The sequence below is a fragment of the Lithobates pipiens genome, unplaced genomic scaffold, assembly GCF_037356315.1.
Source record: "Lithobates pipiens isolate NorthernLeopardFrog02 unplaced genomic scaffold, aLitPip1_a1.2 Scaffold_30, whole genome shotgun sequence".
In the NCBI taxonomy this organism is placed as follows: Eukaryota; Metazoa; Chordata; class Amphibia; order Anura; family Ranidae; genus Lithobates; species Lithobates pipiens.
This window is the reverse complement of record NW_027507791.1, coordinates 13,232,269-13,250,065: the sequence shown is the minus strand read 5'-3', so window position 1 is coordinate 13,250,065 and position 17,797 is coordinate 13,232,269. Positions and strand designations below refer to the sequence as shown.

Here is a 17,797-nt window from a genome sequence, read left to right as displayed (position 1 = left end):
ATTTATTTTTTAAATAATAAAGACTTTAAAAGTGATTATAAAGTCAGAAGGTTTTTATCTTCATGCATTCTATGCATGAAGATAAAAAGCCTTCTGTGTGCAGGAGGCCACCCTCAGCCCCCTCAATATCTGAGCCCCCTCTAGACCCAGCGACCTTGCATGAGACACTCGGCTGGCTGGGCCTCCCCTCCTCATTGGCTGAGACAACAGCACAGCGCCATTGTCTCCTGCTGCTGTCAAAGTCAGTCTGTATGAAGAGTAAGGTGTGGCAGGACGGGGCCAGGCCACAGCTCAGTTTTTAAATGGACACACAGCAGAAGAGGAGGAGTATCTGGTGTGGTCTGTGCAAATCCACTGCACAGAGTGGGCAAATAAAATTATTATTAAACAAAAAACAGACTTCAATATCACTTTAAGTAAGCAAGGAAAGTAAATCTTCCATACCTTGTAATAGATATCTTGCACTGAGGTGAATGTTGATGCTTGCATGTAACCCAGATATCAGTCTATAGAATGCTCTTTTCTCAACACACAGACCTACAAAAAAAGTACAAATTCAGCTGCAAAAATAAAATAGCACATTCAAGCTAAAATATAAAAAAAAGGAATGTTAAAGCGTTTTCCTCATAACAACCAATTGCCCATCCCACTGGTCCCTTTGGGCAATACAGGGGCTTTCCTGTCATAGTCTGGCCAGTCTAATGTTAACAAGGCAGTGATGCTGTGACATCACAATGCAGCCTGAGAGTATAAAAAGTCCAGCCAAAAAAGAAAAGAAACATATCTTTTCTGATGAACTATTTAGATCTCCAATGCACCCTATAACAATGTTCTTTTGGATGATTGGAGAGCTGCCAATGTACAAGTGATATAATCCCCCCCATACCAGACGCCTAAGATTATTTGTTTTCTCTGATACCGCCCCCCCCGTCCGCTTTAACAACAATGCAAAAATCAACAAGAAGCATGCAGGGTGTGCCCAACCACCTTCACCATCAGCTATGACATGCTAAGGGAGAATGGCTCTTATGTGGAAGTAAACCCTCCTATCGTTTTTCAGCCAAGGAAGCTGCCATCTTGGCCTCTGATCTGCAACTGCACATGTGATCAGTTATGACACTAGCCATTGGATGGTTCGACAGTTTGGTTGAGAGCACAACCAATGTGACAGTTACATTCCCGGCACGTGCTGAAATGTAACATTTTTGAAACGGTTAAATCTAAGGGTTTACTTCTGGTTTAAAGTAGCGCTTCACACAAGGGGAAGCTCTGTTTGCTTCCTCGCCTCCTCCACTGCCACATCTGGCACCTTTTGTGGTGCCCCTACTCCTTCCCCCGCCGCCGCCTATTCATAAAGTGCAGCGCCCTTCAAGCATGCGCAGTAGGGAACTGGCTGTGAAGGAATGGTGGCGGCAGCACCCAAGAGCCAAATAAAACATTTTCTAGTGTGCCAACATCACGGGATCCCTGGACAGGCAAGTCCAGTCCTAATATTAAAGTATTGGAGTATTTGCAGAGGAGTGGTGGCAGCTCTGCACATGCTCAGTTTTCATTGTTTCTATGTTGAGCATTTCCTCCCTATCACATCTGAGCAGCCCATGTGACTATAGAGTCACCTGTGGGCATATACACAGTGGTAAATGACAGGCCCATCCCTCCTCCTATATGCCCACTAACCAGCTAAAAAACACAATGGGGTTGGGATGCTAAATGTAGATCGATGGAGGTTTCACCTCCCTCTTATTCTAAGACTCAGGCTGGAGGGGCAGGACACAGCCTGTGACTGGCAGAAACCTGCCCGCACTATGTTATTGCCAGAAAAATAATAAAGATTGGATTTCACTGGATATATATGCTGAACATTTAATCATTAGTGGGAAATAAAAAAAATAAATAAAAAAAATGATATCACATACCTTCCAGCCAGTTATAGAACATGGCCTCTGGAAAAGAAAAAGGAAAAGCAAACATTAATTAGAATGTAGATATTTTTCGTTAAAGTATATATCTACCAGGGGGGAAGGGTTAGTACACCTGTCAGGTTCTCATGGCTGTTTCATTAAGACATTTGTCTTGGGGACTACTGGTAAAGAAATGAAACTTATGGAAAACCCAAATCCAGGTTGCCGCTAGAACAGGATTTGAGGATGAGGGTTCATCCACATCAGCCGCTGCATTATAATGCAGAGGTTGGTGTACGATGAGGTCCGGCAGGATCACTGTACTGTTAATTTTTGTTGTCTCAGACATTTCATGAAGCTCAATTGGTCACATTGTGAGTGAGCTATACATTTTATTAAATAAATGAAAAATAAATAAAAAAAGGAAGCACGGTATAGGGGTGCACAGATACCTTTTTTACTGGATAGTACAAGTACCGATCAATTGTGCTCAAGTACTTGCTGATACCAAATTACTGATACCTTTGTGGTCCTAAAAAAAAAAAAAAAAAAATTCTACAAACAATACCCCATAATGACCACATGAAAAAAAAATAAAAAAAAAAAAAATTATCCTATGTACACAAGTATTCACAGCCTTTGCTCAATACTTTCCTGAAGCACCTTTGGCACCAATTACAGCCACAAGTCTCCGAGTATGACGCTACAATCTTGGCACACCTATTTTTGAGCAGTTTCTCCCATTCTTCTTTGCAGGACCTCTCAAGCTCCTTCAGGTTGGATGAGGAGCGTCGGTACACAGCCATTTTCAGATCTCTCCAGAGATGTTCAATCGGGTTCAAGTCTGGACCACTTAAGGACAGTCACAAAGTTGTCCCGTAGCCACTCATCTTGGCTGTGTGCTTAGGGTCGTTGTCCTGTTGGAAGATGAACTTTCGCCCCAGTCTGAGGTCCAGTGCGCTCTGGAGCAGTTTTTCATCAAGGAAGTCTCTATTCAGGATGGAGGTAAATATGAAGTCTCCCAATTCCTGCAGCTGGAAAACACCCCCACAGCATGATGCGGTCACCATCATGCTTCATTGTAGGGATGTATTGGCTAGGTGATTAGCGGTGCCTGCTTTCCTCCAGACATGACACGTGCCATTCAGGCCAAAAAGAGTTCAATCTCCATTTCATCAAACCAAAGAATTTGGTTTCTCATGGTCCGCGAGTCCTTCAGGTGCCGTTTGGCAAACTCCAAGCAGGCCGTCGTTTGCCTTTTACTGAAGATGGGCTTCCATCTGGCCACTCCACCATACAGACCTGATTGGTGGAGTGCTGCAGAGATGGTGGTTCTTCTAGAAAGTTCTCTCTCCCTGACTAAGGGCGTGCCCCCCCCGTTGCTCAGTTTGGTCAGGAGGCCCGCTCTAGGAAGACCCCTGGTGGTACCAACTCAACCGTCCTGGGACTACAAGGTGGCGGTAGCCGCAGCTGGGAATCATTGGCACAGATACCAGTATCGGCGCAGCCTTTTAGTGCATTATGCCCCACACACACCAACACAACAACCCAGTAGTTTGAACCGGGCACACAGGAGACCAGGCATTTTGCCTTGTGACGTGGTGAATCTGCACTGGAATAACCGCCCAGCACAGTCCCACCACATCTGGTGTGAATGGACCCCAAATCTTCCAATTGGGACAATAATTCAGATGACAACCATCTAAGCAACACAGGTTTAGAGGTGCGCTGAAACATATCAGCCAAAAAATTGTGTTTTCAGCATTTTGCCGAAAAAGAAAAAGAAAAAAAAAAAAAAAAAAAGATGCCAATAATGGCACTGAAAACGCATGCAATTTTGACGTAATTTTACTGTGCTTATAGTGCGTTTTTCCACAGGTCATATGACTCAAACGCATCAAAACAGCAACACAGGTGCATTGATGAGTTCTTGCTACATTTTCAATAGGGAGGTGCTTTTTGGTGTGGAGAAGACATGCATAGAATTTAAAAGGGATGCACTTTTCTTAAACTTTCCTTGCTCTAAAAAAAGGGGCAGATAATGGCTGACAATTTCATATTTAAAATTATTTATAATAATTAAAGTCAAACATGAAATTATATATATATATATATATATATATATATATATATATATATATATATATATATATATATATATATATATATATATATATATATATATATATATATATATATATATATATAATTTGTTTTTTTTGTTTTTTTATGTTACACTATCATTTTTGGTTTTAGGCCATGTGCGTCCAGCATTTTCTTTACCAAAATTTCTAATCGGTGCACCTCTAAACAGAGTGTGTTTTTATGCAGCTGCATTCACGACAAACGCTAGCTTAACCTGTCCACCTGAAACTGTTCCAAGCAGTAAATAAAATATATACTTGGTATCTTACCATAGCACAGTAATTGGTGGACCACAACCCACAACCCAAGAACAAGAGTGGGCTGGACTACTCAAGTGACAGCATACAAGATGATGAATCATTACCTGGAAAGGGCTACGATATAAAATGGATGGGTTTTTCCCCTTACCTTCATTTTCACCTAAAAGAAAAAAATAAGAAATGTACATTTAGTCTCTATTGTTCACTGCTAGCATCAGATGACAAATCAATTTCTTAAACCATGCCTGGGGCTTAGCGGGTCATATCCCCTTTACTGAAATGACTTTTTAGCTTACCTCGCCCTGAAGCCAGAGGATTCAGCGGCCGTTTCACTGCTTTTGGCCTGCAAAGCAACAGAGATATCATTAACTAAGGCGAGTATCCAAGTCATATTCCTAATATGTTGTCTATCAATATAACTAATTAGCGGTCTATCTTTATTTTTTTAATCCGTATAATTTCTACAATTTGATAAGCAGTTAGGTGCCAGCCCTAGATTTCTAAAATAATTTTTAGAAAGAAAGAAGTATTTTTTTTGCCAATTTTAAAAATGACCACACACACGAGAGTCTGTGCAAATGCAGTGCGATTTGAATCGTACAACTCCATGGCTCAAAATCACACCCTGCGATTCCTGTACAAATTACATGTGGTATCCCGCACAGCGTCAGTTGGCACCTCCTGGGCTTAATGCATTTTATTTTTTAATGCACTCCAATTGAAGTCTATGGAGCCAATATCGCACTATGCAGTGCCAAAAGAAGCGCCTGTAATTTTTTCGAAAATCTCGCTGCCCCGTGTTGGATTGATGTGAATGAATTTGATTTCCACTGCGTTGACGGCAGACGCATGACAAATCACACTAGTGAGAACGGGGGCTTATTTTCTACATATGGGTAGCCATTTTAGGTGCCTGCCGTCAATGTACAGGCTGGCGCTGGGGTTAAAAAAAATGTATTTCCTATGGCTAGCTGGGCACTCATTTTTGTAACAGGGGGTTAGGTAAACTGCGTGTTCACAAAACTAGTACAGGCCAGAGGTGATGAAGGTCTTAGTACAGATAAGAATACTGGACACATTTGTGCTCAATTACACAACATTCCTGGAACTTCCACAATCTTTGCACAATGAAAAAAAAAAAAAGTGTACCTCTGTTGTGGCTAAACTGAAGTCTTTGTCCATCTGATGATTTCGGGAAGAGGAAGTGGCTGCACCGTCAGTCTCTCCCCATCCCCTCTCCAGTTACACAAAAGAATGCAATGTACTGCAGTTGGCTAATTGTTAACTTGTATGTAAAACTTATTTTTCACTATAATTTCCTTAATCAAACACTAGATATGATCATTTCATCAAGCTGCAATTATTAATGTTCTTAAAATTAACGTACATTGTAAATATTAGAAAACACAATCTGCTTGTATTCACGATAACACTATTGCTGAATGAAAGTAACAAAAAAGGTTTGGGTTTTATTTTTAACTAGACATATCATAATCGCCTCCACTGTGCAGTTAGTTTTCCCTCATCTTCTGGAGTCCTGTGGCTGTTTCTGAGTCCTGAGTCCATGCATTCTCACCGGCGTTTTTAACCTTCATGCATAGGATGCATTAAAGGTGAAAAAACATGAAACCCCTTTAAGTCCTTGCAGTAGGGAGGTCCTGGGCTTTAATCCCCATTTTTCTTCTCATGGCTTTGTAGATTTCATACTAGAGGCAGGCGTGTCAAATGCAATTTCATCGCAGGCCGCATCAGCATTAGGGCTGCCCTCAAAGGGCTGGTTGTATCTGCATATTTACCCAGGGCATTTTTCCCCTTTAGAGAATAGGTGCAGAAAAACAACAAAGCCCCTCCCCTCAACCCCCCTTAACTGCATTGAACACTGATCCACGTTGCAGTGCAAACAGTGGGAGGTTCTAAAGGCGCAAAAAATACCCAGAGTGCATTATGTCCAGAGTTCAGAGGCATCCTGCGTACAAAAGTGAAGGGTTGAGAAGTGCGCTGCATACAGAGTGCGAGGTTTAGGGGTGTGCCATGCGCAGGGTTTTCTTTGACAGGCTGTGCACATCACATTTTCACCTCTCCTCTGCAAAAATGCCTCGTTGATGTCAGAGGAGAATGGGTAGACTGGTTTGAGATGATAGAAAGGCAACAGTAACTCAAATAACCACTCGTTACATCCAAGGTATGCAGAACAACATCTCTGAACGCACAACACATCCAACCTTGAAGCCGGGTGCCCCTCCTGTCAGCCAAGATCAGGAAACCGAGGCTACACTTCACACAGGATCATCAAAATTGGCCAATAGAAAACTGGAAAGACGTTGCCTGGTCTCGATTTCAGCTGTGTCAGAATTTAGAATAAACATGTAAGCATGGGTCCAGCCTGCTTTGCATCACCAGTTCAGGCTGGTGGTGGTGGTGTAATGGTGGGGGGGGGATTATTTTCTTGGCACACTTTGGGCCCCTTAGTACCAATTGAGCATCATTTAAATGCCACGGCCTACCTGAGTATTGTTGCTGACCATGTCCATCCCTTTATGACTACAGAGTCCCCATCTTCTGATGGCTCCTTCCAGCAGGATTTTTATTTTTATTTATTTTTATTTTTTTAAGACTATTAATGCATTTTTATTTTTTTATGGGTGGCCCTCCACTTTAAAGTGGTCGTATACATTTTTTTTTTTTTTTTAATAATAAAGGCTTACTTGATGGTTTAGGAGAAATTTACTTTGCATGCAGCAGCTGACGTCAGTGGCGCATGCGTCATGAAGGCCCGGCTGCAGGTCCAGAAGATGCTGCCGGTCCTTGCCGGGAAGAAGACTCCCGCACACATGCGCGGGAGTGACCTAATCGGGGCTTTGACCACTCACAGCACCGCGATACCCAGAAGAAATGCTGAGGGAACCTGTCAGCTCCCTCGGCGTGGACCAGGATCAGATGTCGAGGCCTTGTGCTAAGGCGAGTATTTAATAATGAGCTAGTATGCAGTGAATACAAGCTCATTATGCCTCTGCCTTGCAGGTTATTTAAAACAAACACAAAAAAAAAACCCTCATCTATCCAGGTCTCCTTGCTTTATTTTGCTGAGAAATCACAAAAAAAAAATAAATAAATAAATAAATAAAAATAAAACACAAACACCCACCCCTAGCATTTCTGGCCATGGCTCCTGGAATCCATCTGCCCATAGCTCAGGCATGCAGGCAGGAGGTTGTGCTTAGTGTCACTTTAAATCTCCAGGCGTTTCAGGTAGCTAGACCAATGAATCCAGCACAGGCGTCCCTCCACAGACAATAGCTAATCCATAGCCTCCAGCTATTGTTAGGGGATTCCACAAAGAGCTCTGGCTAGCTGGGCCTGGCATCAGGGCTTACTGTTAAGCCTGGTACACACCATTTTTTTTTTCAGTCAACACAGCAGGTTGTTAGTATAGCGGCTCCGATCATAGCTTCCGGTCAGCGCTCTCAGCCATTGGCTGAGAGCACTGATCGGCAGACTTTTTTGGTCACGCCCCTTCATCAGAAGCTGGCTGAACAGCTGCCATACATACAGGCCGAATGTTGTCTGGTTATTATTGAACTGGTCGATGTAACCCGACGTTCAGCCTGTGTGCTAGGCTTTCTTTGAATGAACCCAACACCATGCCTAAAGCCCTGTGCACACGGGGCGAATGTCAGGCGACATTTGGCTTGTGTGTACTGCAGCCAGTCTGACAGAAGCTAGTTCGGCCAGAATCTGTCAAAAGGGTCAGCTGATCGGCATTAAATTCAGCACGGACCGGTATGTCCCCATCAGAACATAATAGAACAGCAGGGGAGCTCACTGTACTAACACTAGATTGTTAGTACAGCAGCTCGTTCAGCTGCCGAGTTGAACAAAAAACTACATTAAAGAAGGTCAGGTGCCAGTGAAAGTTTATACTCTTAGACTCCTTTCCCACTGGTGGTGCGGACGTTACCAGTAAAGCGTTGCTAGTTTTAGTGCTCTTCGGCCGCTAGCGGGGCGTTTTTATACCGCTAGCAGCCGAAGAAAGGGTTAAATAGCACCCGTGTAGCGCTGCTCATTAATTTCAATGGGCAGGGGTGGTGGAGGAGCGGCGTACTCACCCCGCTCCGCCCCAAAGATGCTGCTTGCAGCATTTTTTTTCCCCGTCCTGCAAGTGCACCTCCCCAGTGTGAAAGCACTCGGGCTTTCACACTGGGGTGGCTTGAGAGGCGCTATTTTTTTGCGTTAAAACGCCTGAAAAGCACCTCAGTGTGAAAGGGTTCTTAAAAAGGGGTTAAGAACAATCCACTGCCCATAGATGCTGGAGATCAACCTTGGGTGGGGAGGAAATTATAGACAACACAACTTCTACTGATGCGTTTAGGGTATAGGCTTTGTCCACTGTGACAAATTGAGAAACCAATTAAATTTTTTTTATAATTATATATATATATATATATATATATATATATATATATATATATATATATATATATATATATATATATATATATATATATATATATATATATATATATATATATATATATATATATAGCTATAGCTATGACAAGACAATAATGTGTTATTTAGGCTTTATGATCCAAGTCTATTTGGCCTGCAGGGTCTTCTAAAAAAGATTAACAGTCGTAAATTCATAAAACTAGCCCTGGCAAGTACAATCAACATCATATTAAAGAACCAGCTCCATGAGCTGAAAGTTGCTACCATTGACTTGTTAGCCTACTTGCCAGACGTGACAATCAAACCAGCCCTGTAAAGTGCATTGGATCCCCCACTAGATGCTTGTAAAGAGAACTCTCAGCTGAAGGTGCCCGGTCCATCCGTAACACCTGTGCAGGGGTACCAGGAAGGCTGCGATGATACCGAATGGGGACACTCATGGAGCTGGTTCTTTATTATGATGTTGCTGGTACTTACCAGGGCTAATTTTATGAATTTACGACTTTTGATCTTTTAGAAGACCCTGCAGGTCAAATAAACTTTAGATCATAAAGCGCAATGACACATTGTCTTTTCTCATAGACATTGCTTTTTATAATTTAATTTATTTATTTTTTGGTTTATCAATTTGATACTGTGGACAAAGTCCACCCCCTAAGCGCTTCAGGAGAAGTTGTGTGTTTTCTACAATTTCCTTCACACCCAAGGGTGATCTCCAGCAGCGATGGCGAGTGTATTGTTCTTAACTCCTTTTAAGAGTATATACTTTTTTTTGGCGCCCGACCTTCGAGGTAGTTTTGTTTTTAGCGCTTCAGGAGAAGTTGTGTGTTGTCAAAAAAAGAAAAAAAAGAGAAGATTGTAAACCCACCCTGAACCTCACATACCTAAAAGGCCAAAGCTTTACTCAGAGACCCTCCTGGACCCAACGGTCTAGGTGAAGGACTACCATCACCCATCATGGGAAGTAGGTTTAGTAGTTCTCTACGGAAGCCCAATTTTTGCTGCTTGCAACAATGACGTCAGTTTTTTCATCACTGTCCATTATTGGCATTAGCAGCCGGAGGAAGCTTTCCGCTCCTTATATTGTATTCCTTGAACATTCTGAGTGTCATTCCATTGCATGTCTCAGATGTCCTCTGACTTCTGCTGTGTTTGACTTGGATGAGACTGCTAGGCTGTATGTACGGTTTGGCCCGCATTTGAATATGCAAACAGTTAAAGGCCATGCCAGCTAGAAAAATAAACAACAAAGCTTAGAGCCGAGGTCATGCTGAACAAAAACGCACTAATATTTAGAAGTACAAAATCAATACAGCACTAGTGCTGCTTAAAAGGGGAAGAGAACCTCAAATGCTGGTGGCTCTGCAGAAAAGAAGATTTCCGACTCATGCATTCGCTTCTGCACGCGAGATCGGCAGGACGGGGCGCGTTTAAAAATGTTTTTCTTATTACTGTGGCAGGTTGGCTCAGGCTCGTCGCCGGCGCAAGTGCCCGGCAGCCGCGATGACTGCCAGGCACCCGCGATTGCTCGCGACAGAGCGAGAATTGGGATCTGCGTGTGTAAGCAGGGGAGAGGAGACCGATTGTGTGTTCATACTAACTAGGAACACCGATGTCTGTCTCCTTCTAGTCAGTCCCATTCCCTCTACAGTTAGAACACACACGAGGGAACAAAATTAACCCCATTGATCACCCCTAGTGTTAACCCCTTCCCTGCCAGTGACACTGATACAGTAATCAGTGCATTTTTATAGCACTGATTGCTGTATAATTGTCACCGGTCTTAAAAATGTTTTAAATGTGTCAAACGCAAAAGTAAAAAAAGTGTTTTTTTTTTTCAAAATTGTTGGTCTTATTTATAGCGCAAAAAAATTAAAACCGCAGAGGTGATCAAATACCACCAAAAGAAAGCTCTAGTTGTGGGGAAAAATAAATAAATAAAAGACGTCAGTTTTATTTTGGTAAAACGCCGCAAAACCGTGCAATTGTCAGTTAAAATGACGCAGTGCAGTATTGCAAAAAATGGCCTGGTCATTGAGCAGGCAAATCTTCCAGGGCTGAAGTGGTTAATGCATAATAAAAAAAAAAAAAAAAAGAAAAAAAAAAAAAATTTAAGAAGAAGAATGTCATATTCATCACATATAAACACAGCCTGAATGCATAACAAGTACAAAGCCGGGTTTCAAATGGATTTTGACACTCGGATTCTGGCATGTGGTAACAGCAAGCTGTTGTCGGTGTCAGCGATTTGTACTTGGAGAGGCAGATTGCATCTCGGGGATTACTGGCAGGAAACTGTTATGTAGGAGACCATTTACTCTCCTAATCATACACTTTTGCCCTTTGATTCAACATTTCTTGTTTTGATAGAGTGGGGATGGCTTAGAAATCCTGTTAGAGTTGGAAATCATGGAAGAGACAATGTTCTAGTCAGAACGTGTCCAATAGAGGAAATTTCTCTAGTCTTCCTGTTCAGCCTCAACAGCCATCACCTGGGCGGGAAGCAGACACATAAAATGTGTTTGAATTGCGTTCTGCGTTTCCACTGAGGAGGGATTCTACTCACATTCGGTTCTGTTATAAGGCCATTACATGGGTAAGGCGGGGGGGGAGAAGGTGGAACGGGAAGGTGAAAGGTCAAGGGGGGGGGGGGGAGAGAGTGGAGAAGAAGGAGTTGTGGTAATCACGGACACAGGCATGGTGGATGGCACAATACTAAATCAGAAGATTTGTGGACACAAGTGGTGCTATTCTCTATACACTCAGATTGGAGGACGTTATCTTTTGGACTAATTGATGGACTTTTCACAAATTTTTAGTTCGACTAGGTAAAGGAGATATGAGACAATTTGCAATAAAGTTTTGTTTTTCTATTTTTCCATGTATTTTTTTTACACTATTTTCTATAAAAGGACTTTATGTTTTGCGCCCCCTAATGTCTTCACATGCCTCCACAACACAGAAAGAAAAAAAAAAAAAAAAAAAAAAAAAAAAGGCAAAAAACGCCAGTCAAACCGCTAAATATAAAAATACATATACAGTAGTTACCAGTCAACAAATTTGAATTTGTATCCATCTAATCCTGCCACACCGCACTCCCAGGAGGGGGGTCTCCATTTACAGTGTAATACAGTGTTGTCCTCCCTCCACCCCCAGCATGCTGACTGGACAGCAAAAGAGCAGTCAGATCGATGAGGTCAACCCTCTGTTCTTTCCTTGTAACATATAGCTAGGGTTGCATCGATACTAGTATCGGGACCAATACAGAGTATTTACACAAGTATCGGTACCTGAAACCAATATTTTTAGGCTTGGCTCTTTGAGCTGTCAGTGGGTCTCCCCGTGTTAAAGAAGTCAGCAGCCGCAATATTTATTAACATTGCGCAGCCCTGAAACACTAATATAAAAAGAAACATTGTTTCTTTTTGTATACTTCTGTTTCTTTATCTGCAGATCAAAAGGGATGAATAAATGTTCCTCTGTTGAACCCCTTAATTTACTCCCTATTCTCCTCCATGTAATTATTTTCCTATATATATATATATATATATATATATATATATATATATATATATATATATATATATATATATATATATATATATATATATATATATATATATATATATATATATATATATATATATATATATATATATATATAAAATTACACACACACTTTACATTGAAAAAGCACAACAAAAAACACCACCCTACTTGCAGTAAAATGTAATGGATTTATTAAGGTGGAACTAAAAGAATATATGTAAACAGGCAGGCTTTTAAAATATTCTGAGTTGCGCACACACACAGCTCAACGTGCAATTTCTGCATCTGCCAAGATGCTTGCCTTTCTCTGCATATGCAGGAGTGATGTCATTGCAGACAAGCCAATCAAAAATGGCCCATTGGCTCCCGCTGCTGTCAAAGTCAGTGAGCCAATGAGGAGATAGAGGGGGCATGGCCAAGCCACAGCTCCATTGTCCGAATGGACATACACACACACACAGGCACGACTCGGGTGCCCCCATAGCAAGCAGCTTGCTGTGGGGGCATTAAACAGAAAAGAGGCGCCAGAAGTGCTGGTGAAAGACCTGAGAAGGGGAGGATCTGGGCTGCTCTGTGCTAAACCATTAAACAGAGCATTCAAGTATAACATGTTTGTTATTTTTAACCACTTGCCTACAGTGCACTTACACCCCTTCCTGGCCAGGCCATTTTTCAGCTGTCAGCGCTGTCGCACTTTGAATGACAATTGCATGGTCATGCTACACTGTACTCAAATGAAATTTTTATCATTTTCTTCACACAAATAGAGCTTTCTTTCGTTTGTCAGTACATTTTGTAATCAAATCATTTTTCTCCTTCACCGATGTGCGCTGATGAGGCAGCACTGATTGGCTGAATTGGTGGGCACTGATGAGGTGGCACCAATATGCCTGATGATCAGTGCCCTGATTACATGTGTAGATGTCTCCTGTGAGGAGATGCCACTGATCGGCTCTCCTCACACTGTCAGTGTGTAGCGAGGAGCGCCGATTACCGACACCTCCATGTTTACATGTGACCGGCTGTGATTGGACACAGCCGATCACATGGTTAAAGAGCCACGGAGGCGGCTCTCTACAGAGATCAGGGTCATGCCACGTCCTATCAACACGGCGTCCCAGAACGAGTGCCACACCGCCCCTGCCGTCATTTCACAGTGGGTGGGCGGCAACTAGTTAAACCATACTAGCACGTTATGAAATGCTTCCGGTCAACACTGCCGACATCTTCTGCCATCCTTTCTTCGGGGTTCACCAGCTCCAACAGCCTGAGTGGCAGGAGCCGCAATGACATCACTCCAGCGCACACGCGGTGAACCATCAGTTCTGGCAAGAAGCTCTGAAATTCTGCCACAGTAAGATGGACCTTCAGAGCGCATGCGCTGCTGATGTCAGAGGCTGAAGATCTCCTACACTCTGCAGGTTTGGGAGATATTTTACCTAGAGGGAAGCCTTACTATAGGGGTTTGCAGCCGCTTTAAGCTTTCAACTCCAACGTGGGTTCCATCACTTCCCCCACACCATACAAAACTGGTGATGGACTTTAAAAGGGGTTGTAAAGACAAGTTTTTTTTATATAACAAAGATGTTATACTTACCTCCACTGTGCAGCTCGTTTTGCACAGAGTAGCTCCGAAACTGGTCTTTTGGGGTCCCTCAGCGGCTGTCTCAGATCCTCCCCGCATGATACGGACAGCGCCATAGCCGCTCACTGCATCACTCGGCCCTGCCCCCCGGGGCAGCACGTCATTGGATGGGATTGACAGCACTGCTTTCAATCTATCCACTCTAGCCAATCAACGGGCAGGCTGATCGCTGAAGAGGATATTGGGGGTGAGCGCAGCAGGTGAACGGGCGCAGGTAAGTAAAACAGAGGGGGGGGGCCTGGAATTGTCGGATGTTTTTTCACCTTAATGCATCGGATGCATTAAGGTGAAAAAACGCAAACCTTTACAACCCCTTTAAAGATACAGATGAGAAGTTAAATGAACCACTTACATTGGAGAAAGAAGCTTCTTTTTTTAAAGTCCTAAAAAGGACATTAGACAACATATTCACTTACTTGAAACAGTTCTCTTCGTAAATACTGTTCCAGATCTTCCAAGCGTCAGGTCCCTTGTACCCAGTGTATCGTTCTGGGTTAATCAGCAAGTCAACATACTCTGCATCTGGAGACTCCTCATCTGAAAATATAAATAAAATAAAAAGGATATGATCTTTACAATAAGGAGCATGGAACGTTAGTGATCATAGAGTAGCTTTACTTTATTTTAGGTCATTTGAATGGAATCCTCTCCTTAATGCACTCCTACAAAACCAGTACATTTTAGACACCATGAGGGAAACCAACAAAGCTTCCTGCTCCATTGTAATGGTGCAGGAAACTGGAGTGAGTTGTGTGTAGCGGCTCTATCTGATCCAGTTTCTATTTCATAACGATATAGAAACTAGTATGTTTCCACACCAATACAAAAGGGATATCATCCGTTTTCAAAATAGAAAACATCTGCAAACCCCCACCAGCCTGAACCTGGTGTAAGGGATGTGAATGGTCTGCCAAGAACCTAGCAGGCACCTCACATGCTTCTCTCTGCCTGTATAGAGAACACAATACATGGGCAGAGCCAACGTGTAAACAGGGAAGCCACTTCCTTTGGTGGGTTTAAAGCATTTTTTTCCGTTTTTTTTTTTTTTTTTTTTTAAACAAAGGATCCCGTTTCCTTAAAGCATGTTATACAGCACAGTGCTTGTAATGTGTAATTTAGCCCCCTGTATCACCTGAAATTCCTGTCTGATCCCACTTGGCTATGCCCCCCCCCCCCCCATAAACAGGTCACAGCTTATCATGGCTGCTGAGCCCTGACACCATGGTCAGATTACGTGCCTCCATCATCCGCAGCTCTCCTGTCCTCCTCCCCCCCCCCCTCCCTGCCCGTTGGCTCCTGTGTCAGGGCCCATCCCCTCCTGCTGCCGACATTACATTTCGTATCATATATAATCCTCCTGGTCTCCCAACAATAGGGGCTCCTGTGGGTTTTATTTTTAAAAATGCAGTACACACACACACACACTTCAGATAGCCGATTGGCCCTCTCCTTCTCCCCTCCCAACTGACGTCAGCGGGTAAACCTTGGCCCCCATCTGCTGCATCTGTCAGATGGGGAGAGGAGAGAGCCGGTCATGTGAGCGCCGATGGGCACTCTGAAATTAGGTATATACTGCATTTTTTTTTTAAAACACAGACACAGGTGCACCTATCATTAGGGGACAAGGAGGATTATATAAAGTTCTCACAGTGGGTTTAAACAACCACCCATATAGGCAAACATAGGATTAATAGCCTTCTTCCCTCCCCCCTCTCAGTTTAGCGGGGGAGAGGGGCAGAGAGGGGGCCAGAGCAAGCAGCTTTTTACCTTGTCTGACATGCGCTCAACATAGAAACAGCACCGTGTTTTCTCAGTTTAGAAGAGTGAAGCAGGCTTTATGTCTGCACCACTCCTTAGTCTTACTGTGCAGATAAAAGGACCATGGGAAGAATTAAAGATTTTTAAAGCCCAACTTTGGGAAACTATAAATTACCTCTTGCAGCCTTCGCCCACATGTCAAGGGTTAGTTGGTCTTGGTCTTTGTGACAGAAGCGCCTTTACTTACCTGATCATCTGCTGTGCCAGAGAACAGTGCTCCCCCACATGCCATCAGTGACCGTCCCTCTGCATCCTGACATCAGGACCTTAAAGTTTGTTACCCCGGCAGTTCATTTTACTGGTATGTGCCTGCTGTACCATGTACTTGAATGAGAAAGTCTCCTGTTCTCTTTGTATGGCTTTCCATTTTATGAAATCCCTGGTGTTCCTGCCAGTCCCTTTGTTTCCTATTAAAAACTGACCACACTAAGCAGGAGAGCACAGCATGGTCAGTTCTCTAGCTCTCCTGGGAACTCAGCCTTCTCTCCTCCAATGACCAGACTTATTCTGACACGTCCCCTTCTGCACAGCCTCACACAATGAAAGCTCGCTCTTATGCAGCTGAGAACAGAAGGAATGTGATGCAATTTTATATATTTTCTGATTTAGTTTTCCCTTTCATTTCAGTTTTGAACTGAATGGATTGTTTTACAAGGTGAGAGTACACACACTTTAAACCAATGCAGTTTAGTGGAGGATTCGCTGCAGGGACTGGTCTAGCAGTGGGGCAGAGAGGAGGAGAAGTAGATTGGCTTTTCTGGCCACCTAGATCTAAAATGAGCCATTAACCCTTGCCGCGGGGCACAGCTCTACTACAAGGGATAATTTTATAGTTTCTGAAAGTTGGGCTTTAACCACTTGAATACTGCCCATAATCATATGATGGCCACAGGAGGGATCTCCCATCCTGGTCAGGCATCATACGACGTGCTGGGCTTCCCGGCCATCTTGGGGGTGCGTCACTCAGGAGCACCCGCAATTGCCCAATAACAGAGCCGGGACGTGGATCTGTGTGTGTAAACACACAGATCTCTCACCTGACGGGACATGGATCTGTGTGTGTAAACACGCAGATCCATGTCCCGTCAGGTGAGAGGAGACCGATCGTGTGTTCCCAGTACAGAGGAACACCGATCGGTTCCCTCCCCCTACAGTTAGAATCACCCCCTAGGTAACACATTCAACCCTTTGATCGCCCCCTAGTGTTAACCCCATCCCTGCCAGTGACAATTATACAGTAAATCAGTGCATTTTTATAGCATCGATCGCTGTATAAATGTGAATGGTCCCAAAATGGTGTCAAAAGTGTCTGACATGTCCACAAATCACAATAAAAAATAAATAAATAAAAAAAAACGCGCGCACACACACACACACACACACACACACAAATAACATAAAACTATCCCCAATATCGTAGACACTAACTTTTATGCAAACCAATCAATATACGCTTCTTGTACATATTTTTGGTAAAAAAAAAAAAAATAATTGCAATAATACATATCGGCCTAAACTGAAGAAAAAAACAAAAATAGGGATATTATAGCAAAAAGTAAAAAAAAAAAAAAAAAACGCAGAGATGATCAAATACCACCAAATTAAAGCTATATTTGTGGGGAAAACATGATAAAAATTTAAATTTGGGTACAGTGTTACATGACCGCGCAAAGCGCAACAGAGCTAAAAAATGAAAAATGGCCTGGGCAGGAAGGAGGTGAAAATGCCCTGTATTGAAGTGGTTAAAAAAATAAATAAACCCCTTCAGTGAGTTCACCGCTAAGCTATTAGTTACAACTGAGTGCCCAACCCTTGTCATCTTTCCAGTCTGAGATCAGGATAAGGTTAAGCTACATACCATCGTGTTCGCAGAAATTATCATCGGAGTTATCGTCATGATGGTTCCACTGTGAAAAGGCTTCCTGGGCGGCTTCACTGCAAGAAGAAATGTCATAATAAAGACCAAACTCTCATTTCCTGATATGTACCGAGTCTTGTTTCCAGTTATTCTACCAAAATCTAGCATATAC

The 17,797-nt window shown here is 42.9% G+C and overlaps 1 protein-coding gene across 1 annotated transcript in view; it reads right to left on the bottom strand.

Annotated features, from left to right (window-relative positions):
- ERO1A (endoplasmic reticulum oxidoreductase 1 alpha) overlaps nucleotides 1-17,797 on the bottom strand; it is an 86,944-nt gene that overhangs the window by 20,456 nt on the left and 48,691 nt on the right. Inside the window, exons 6-11 of the mRNA XM_077463722.1 lie at nucleotides 17,626-17,702; nucleotides 14,366-14,486; nucleotides 4,603-4,649; nucleotides 4,455-4,466; nucleotides 1,917-1,943; nucleotides 445-537 (exon numbers count right to left, since the gene is read on the bottom strand). Coding sequence (XP_077319848.1) covers nucleotides 445-537; nucleotides 1,917-1,943; nucleotides 4,455-4,466; nucleotides 4,603-4,649; nucleotides 14,366-14,486; nucleotides 17,626-17,702 — 377 coding nt within the window. The remainder of the gene's footprint in view (nucleotides 1-444; nucleotides 538-1,916; nucleotides 1,944-4,454; nucleotides 4,467-4,602; nucleotides 4,650-14,365; nucleotides 14,487-17,625; nucleotides 17,703-17,797) is intronic.